The 7,228-nt window shown below is 44.1% G+C and overlaps 1 protein-coding gene across 1 annotated transcript in view; it reads left to right on the top strand.

Annotated features, from left to right (window-relative positions):
- The window catches only part of LOC123502137 (dynein axonemal intermediate chain 2-like), a 21,488-nt gene extending 14,473 nt beyond the window's left edge, over positions 1 to 7,015 (top strand). Inside the window, exons 10-13 of the mRNA XM_045251354.1 lie at positions 1 to 106; positions 992 to 1,261; positions 4,440 to 4,577; positions 6,013 to 7,015. The exon at positions 1 to 106 is cut by the window's left edge and continues 44 nt beyond it. Of these exons, the coding sequence (XP_045107289.1) occupies positions 1 to 106; positions 992 to 1,261; positions 4,440 to 4,577; positions 6,013 to 6,087 (589 nt within the window). The 3' untranslated portion in view covers positions 6,088 to 7,015. The remainder of the gene's footprint in view (positions 107 to 991; positions 1,262 to 4,439; positions 4,578 to 6,012) is intronic.
- The last annotated feature ends 213 nt before the right edge of the window (positions 7,016 to 7,228 follow it).

The following is a 7,228-nucleotide window of genomic DNA, read 5'->3' as shown; positions in this document are numbered from 1 at the left end:
CCGTCTCCTAGGTGTGGGCAGTCAGTTGGGCACCCTCTCCCTCCTTCACGTGCCCCCCAGACTGGTGCAGCCCTCTGACAAACACGAGAAACTGGCCTTCACTGCGGTGTGTGTGTGTGTGTGTGTGTGTGTGTGTGTGTGAGAGAGAGAGAGAGAGAGAGAGAGAGAGAGAGAGAGAGAGAGAGAGAGAGAGAGAGAGAGAGAGAGAGAGAGAGAGAGAGAGAGAGAGAGAGAGAGAGAGAGAGAGAGAGAGAGTGTGTGTGTGTGTGTGTGTGTGTGTGTGTGTGTGTGTGGGGCGCTGCTCCACCTCCTGGTACTTAGATGAGTTTTTTTTAAGAGACTGAGTTTTGATGGTTCCTGTTTTTTTTTTTTTTTTTTTTTTTTTTTCACTTTTTGACATGATTTTTGAAGAGGTTCTGAGTTTTTTTGGAATTTTTGTGTTTTGATTTTGTTCTACTTTCTTTTTTTTTTCTTTTTTCCACTTTTTTCGATTTTTTACTTTTTTTACTTTTCCAATTTAGTTTTAGAGTTTTTCAATAATTTTTTTTTCGAGATTTTTGATGTTTTCTGATAAAATATTTTGCTTTATTTTACTTTTTTTTTTTGAATGAATGTAAATATGTCTGTCTGTCTGTCTGTCTGTCTGTATGTATGTCCTTATCTTCTTTATCATTCTCTTCTAAAAAACCTCTTCTTCCTCCTTCTCCTCTATCATCATCCTTCTCTTCCTCTTTCTCTTCTACTAGTATCTCTGTCTCCTCTTCTTCCTCTCATTATCATCATTTTCTCTTCCTCTTTCTTCTCCTACCTCCTCCTCCTCCTCCTCCTCCTCCTCCTCGTCCTATCACCATCATCTTCTCTTCCTCTTTCTCTTCTATCACAACTACCTCCTCCAACCACCACCACCACCACCACCATCTTCTCTACTACTTCTACTACGACCACACTCTCATCACCACAATCTCCCTCACCACCACCACCACTACTTCAGATCCTGGAGAGAGAAACACGACGAGAGAGAGTCCTGGAGGCGCGGCACAAGGAACAGAGGCTAAGGGAACGAGTCAAGGGCGGAGGGGCACGGACAGCGGCGGCGGCGGCGGCGGCAGTAGCGGTAGGAGGCGCAGGAGGAGGAGGAGGAGGAGGAGGAGGAGGAGGAGGAGGAGGAGGAGGAGGAGGAGGAGAGAAGGAAAATACCTCCACTTCACCCGATGATCCAATTAGTAACGCCGAGAGAGACTATTTCCAGCAGGTAGAGAAGGTAAGTGGTGGTGGTGGTGGTGGTGGTCATAGTCGTAGTAGTAGTAGTAGTAGTAGTAGTGGTAGTGGTAGTGGTGGTGGTAGTGGTAGTGGTGGTAACACACAAACAGAGAGTGGAAATGACGAGGCAAAGTTCAAATTTTTCCACCAGTAGCTTTCCAGTATTGTGTGCACACCAGAGAGAATTAGGCAGTGTAATTCACCTCGGTCGTCTGCTGGTCACCCAGCCAGTCTTCTCCATTACGGAGCGAGCTCAGAGCTCATAGACCGATCTTCGGGCAGGACTGAGACCACAACACACTCCACACACCGGGAAAGCGAGGCCACAACCCCTCGAGTTACATCCCGTACCTATTTATTTAGTGCTAGGTGAACACACCCCACACATTAAGAGGCTTGCCCATTTGCCTCGCCGCGACGGGACTCGAACCCGGCCCTCTCGATTGTGAGTCGAGCGTGCTAACCACTACAGTACGCGGTGTTTTGCACCATAAGCGAGGTACGTTGTGGTGCGCTAACGGTTTATATAGTACACCTGAATGTCAGCGTTAGTCACTGCGCCACCTATTTTCATACAAAATTAACATAACTTGTCAGTGAATCCATCGTTATTATGCCTGGCTGTCAAATGCTTGAGAAGAAACATGTCTTGTCTCAACAAATAAGGAATTGTGGGTAACGCGTAAGCCCTCCATAAAAGCCCTCTGAGGGAAGCGCGCCAACCAGGGTAGGGCATTACTAGACTGTAGTAAATCTAAATTGTACTGGTCCACAGGGTGAGGCAGACAATCCGTGCCACGTTGCCATATCTTTCATTACTTCAAAGAAAACTGAATAACAGTTTTTATTCAATTTAATGCATGATTTCGCTAAAAAAAAAAAAATGTTGGGGACACAAGAGATAAGAAGATCTGTGCAGTAAGTCAATAAACACAGTGAAGGCGCAGGTTATAACACTGAAAACGAGACTGGTAATTTACATAATATTTACTGTTATGTCCTCTCGAGATGCCCAGTAACACAGTGAGTGGTGACAAGAAACAAGATGAGACACCATTTTATTTCAGTTACTGCCCCAAAATCCACTTATTTATTGAACACCATTGGATGGAGGGACTTTCTTTTTTTTTTGGCGGTACAACACACAGTAAGGCAGGGAAACATCAGTGTGTACTTCCATTGTGGCGACCAGAAAGGGAGTCAGTCGATTTGCCCGTGCATGCCTGCCTGATGACCTAACTCCTCTTCCCCAGAGAGAGAGAGAGAGAGAGAGAGAGAGAGAGAGAGAGAGAGAGAGAGAGAGAGAAAATACGAAGCTAGTTTGCAATCTTTTTCACTTATTCTTTTCTTTTCCTTTTACGCCTTGACAGTCAAGAGGAATTACTAACTACTTGATGAGAACGATTTTGATAACTTGTGGATAAAAACAAAGAACTTAAGACACCTATCGCGATAACCAGACATATCTATCGCGTAAACCAGACAGTAGGAGCATTGAGCCGGCGTGGCCTCCCTTCACTCATAGTACTCCAGGTTGAGACACTGCAGCGATAGAGAGCAGCGCGACATCCGCCATCATACCACATACAATCTTGCACTACTGGTAAACTTTCGTGGTCGTATTCCAGTCTGGAGGTTTCGTAGTTCATATTGTGGTGGTGGTGGTGGTGCTGGTGGTAGTAGTAGTAGTAGTAGTAGTAGTGGTAGTAGTAGTAGTAGCCTAATAGTAGTAGTAGTAGTAGTGAAATGGCAAGATGTGTGTTATGTAAAACTCTCTCTCTCTCTCTCTGTGTGTGTGTGTGTGTGTGTGTGTGTGTGTGTGTGTGTGTGTGTGTGTGTGTGTGTGTGTGTGTGTGTGTGTGAAGGAAAGGTTATAATGAGAGAGAGAGAGAGAGAGAGAGAGAGAGAGAGAGAGAGAGAGAGAGAGAGAGACGCCGCAAGCTGTTATTCCTCTAAATACAGACATTCTCTCTCTCTCTCTCTCTCTCTCTCTCTCTCTCTCTGTCCTCTATCTTATCTTATCTTCGTTCATTTTATCACCAGAAGTGGCAAGTGTGTGTGTGTGTGTGTGTGTGTGTGTGTGTGTGTGTGTGTGTGTTATCTATTAAGTGATTTCTCGTGTTTTGCTAATTAATTTTCAGCATTTCTCTTTCACTGTTGTTGTTGTTGTTGTTGTTGTTGTTATTCAGAGTACATCTTCTTTTCTTCTGTTCTGTTTTATCTTTTTGTATCCAAGCAGTAACAGTAGCAGCAATAGTGGCAGTAGTAGTAGTAGTAGAGGTAGTAGCGAAGTGGATAAGGTGGTGAGTGTGGGATTGGGCACACGTCCATGCACAGGTTGGAATTCCACCATGTGCCAACTTGAAACTTTGTCATTTGTCGAGTGGTTTAAAGTTAGCTACGTGTCACCATGGTACCCAGATTTTAGGTGGAGGTGTAATTGCCTTACACCAAAGATGCGCTTGGGTGGTGATATGGATACCACTATAAATTTTCGTCTCATCAATTCCCTTCCTCTGACTAACTGTCTTAAGCCTCTTTCTCACCGCCAGAATGTTGCATCCCTTTCTATCTTTTATCGCTATTTTCATGCTAACTGTTCTACTGATCTTGCTAACTGCATGCCTCCCCTCCTGCGGCCTCGCTGCACAAGGCTTTCTTCTTCCTCTCATCCCTATTCTGTCCAACTCCTCTAATACAAGAGTTAACCAGTACTATCAATCATTCATCCCTTTCACTGGTAAACTCTGGAACTCCCTGGCTCTGTATTTCCATCTTCCTACGACTTAACTTCTTTGAACAGAGAGGTGTCGAGACATTTGTCCCTTGCTTTTGGACGACTCTTTGGACCTTTTAGGGAACCTGCAGCTCCAGTGGGCCTTTGTTTTTTTCTAACATTTTGTAGACCATAGCAGCGTTCTCTCTTGCATAACAAAAATACATAAATAGATAAAAAAAATAAAACTGCCTGCGCCGCTAATGGGTGGAAGTTGAACAGCGATTCCCATACTCTTCAAGTAGACCTACAGGCGCTATAGACCATAACATTAAAAATAGTAGCAGAAAAAGTAGCAGTAGCAGTAGCAGCAGAAACGGTAGCAGCATCAAAATACGCAAATAATCTCATATAATGTCTAACAAGTACTTTTTCTCTCCTTTTCTCCTTTCAATGTCTCAAGATCAAGGAGGAGCTGGAGCGGGAGGAGCGGGAGCAGGAGCAGCGGGAGGGGCAGGGCAACAGCGGGGTGTCGGTGGAGGTTACCCAGGCACCTGACGAAGCCACGACCAGCGGGAATGAACCTTCAAACCGCGCCCATGTGTGTGACTGGGGCTTCAGAGAGAGAGAGAGAGAGAGAGAGAGAGAGAGAGAGAGAGAGAGAGAGAGTCCATATACCTTACCTATCTATCTATCTATCTACCATATTTTTCTCATCCTGCCCTTAAAAACCCTTTATTACATCTCTTAGGACACTTTAGCACCTCCTCACCTCTCCCCTCATGTCAGCTCTCTTAGATCACTTCAGTACACTTCAATGCATCTGCTTAACGCCATCTACAGGGAGACAGAGAGAGGAAGAATGCAAATGAAAGGAGAGAGGAGAGAGAGAGAATGACAAAAGAGTGAATGGGAGAAGGAAAAAGAGAAGAGTGAGGATTGGAGAGAGAGAGAAAGAGGGGAAGAATAAAAATGGAAGAGAGAAAGAGAGAATGAATGACAGAGAAGGAGTGAGAATGAAGGAGTGAAGGAAGGAAGGAAGGATAAAGAGTGAAGACAGAAGGGGATAAGGTCAAAATGAATAAATAGTGAAAGAGGAAGAGTGAGAAAGAGTGAATGAGAGAAATAATTGAATGAGGAAGAAGGAAAGGAATGAATAAATGCGAGGGAGAGTGAATGACAGAGAAGGAGAGGAAGTGACAGGGAGGGAATGAAGGAGGTAAGGCAGGAGTGAATAAAAAGAGGAAGACAAAAACGAGAAAGAGTGAATGAGAAGGGAAGTGAGTGAGGAAGAATGAAAGAAATGAAAGAAATGAATGAAGAACAGAAAACAAGAAATGATGAGACAGAAAAGAAATAAAACAACGAAAAAAAAAATAAATACGAAAAAAAAAAAAAAAACGAACGAATGAATAAGAGAAAGAAATAAAGAAGGAATAAGGAACGGTTCACAATACAATCGGTGCTTCGAACCTTGGAACGAGACAGTGAACCCGAAGCTCCGACTCGTGTAATTGGACCAGGTAATGACAGCAATTAATGGGCAGGAGTAATTAGTGAAGGTAGAACAGGTAATAATGACCAACTAACACACACACACACACACACACACACACACACACACTCTCTCTCTCTCTCTCTCTCTCTCTCTCTCAACTGAAACAGCCTCCTCCTTCTTCTTTCTCTTCTTGTGATATTCCTCTTTATCCCAGCCTTCTTCTTCCTTCTCTCCTTTATCCAAGCCTTCTTCTTCTTCCTCCTCCTCTCTCCTCCTCTTCACCCCAGCCTTTTTCTCCCTTTTTCCTTCTCCTCCCTCTTTCTTCTTCCTCCTCTTCTTTTAATCTTCCTCTTTATCCCTTCCTTCTTCCTCCTTCATCCTCATCTCCTTCCTCTAATCACCCTCTTTATCCCAGCTTTCTTCTTCTTCCTTCTTCCTCTTCCCCCTCTTCTAATCATCCTCTTTATCCCAGCTTTCTTCTTCCTTCTTTCTCCTCCTCCTTCCTCTTCTTCTAATCTTCGTCTTCCTCTTTCCTCAGGGCATGGATCAGCTGTCAGCAGGAGAGAGTGACGAGCCGAAGAGTTACTCAAGCAGTGGGTCAGCAGAGAGGTAGTAGAAGAGGCGCTGGCTGACTGCTGACTAATGGCTGACAGATGCTTCACTGGTGGCTGATGGCTGGCTGACTGGTGGCTGATGGCTGACAGATGGTTGACTTGTGGCTGATTGGTGGCTGATGGCTGACAGATGGTTGACTTGTGGCTGATTGGTGACTGATGGCTGACAGATGGTTGACTTGTGGCTGATTGGTGACTGATGGTTGACAGATGGTTGACTTGTGGCTGATTGGTGACTGATGGCTGACAGATGGTTGACAGATGGTTGACTTGTGGCTGATTGGTGACTGATGGCTGACAGATGGTTGACAGATGGTTGACTTGTGGCTGACTGGTGGCTGATGGCTGACAGATAGTTGACTGGTGGCTGATTGGTGACAGATGGTTGACAGATGGTTGACTTGTGGCTGATTGGTGGCTGATGGCTCACAGATGGTTGAGAGATGGTTGACTTGTGGCTGACTGGTGGCTGATGGCTGACAGATGGTTGACAGATGGTTGACTTGTGGCTGACTGGTGGCTGATGGCTGGCTAATGGATGACTACTAGCTGAGTTACCTAACCTAACCTAACCTAACCTAACCTAACCTAACCTTACCTAACCTTAGCCTAACTTAACCTAACCTAACTTAAAATATCCTAATCATACTTCACCTTATCTAAACTGAACCTAACCTAACCTTATATAATGTAACTTAATTCTAACCTCACTTAAATCTTAACCTAACTTAACCTAACTTAACCTAACCCAACCTAACCTAACCTAACCCAACCTAACCCAACCCAATCTAACATTATGGGTGATTAATTGATTGTGTGAAGTTTTCGGATAAATTGAGAATGAAATACTTAAAGGAAATAAATAAATAAAAGATCAACAACAACAACAAAAAAAAAAAATGAGTAGACAAACAATCAAACTGTACAAATTTACAATAAAGATTAGTAAAATAAAAAAAAAGATGAAAAATAACCCCAGAGAGAGAGAGAGAGAGAGAGAGAGAGAGAGAGAGAGAGAGAGAGAGATTTCATATTGTCTCTCGCTTTCGTAATGCGGCACAAAGTTTGGAGAAAAGAAAGAGGTGCGTAAGGAGGAGGAGGAGGAGGAGGAGGAGGAGGAGGAGGAGGAGGAGGAGGAGG

Source organism: Portunus trituberculatus, chromosome 10, assembly GCF_017591435.1.
Source record: "Portunus trituberculatus isolate SZX2019 chromosome 10, ASM1759143v1, whole genome shotgun sequence".
Taxonomy (NCBI): Eukaryota; Metazoa; Arthropoda; class Malacostraca; order Decapoda; family Portunidae; genus Portunus; species Portunus trituberculatus.
Note: the sequence above shows the minus strand (reverse complement) of the source record. Positions and strands in the feature narration are given on the sequence as shown.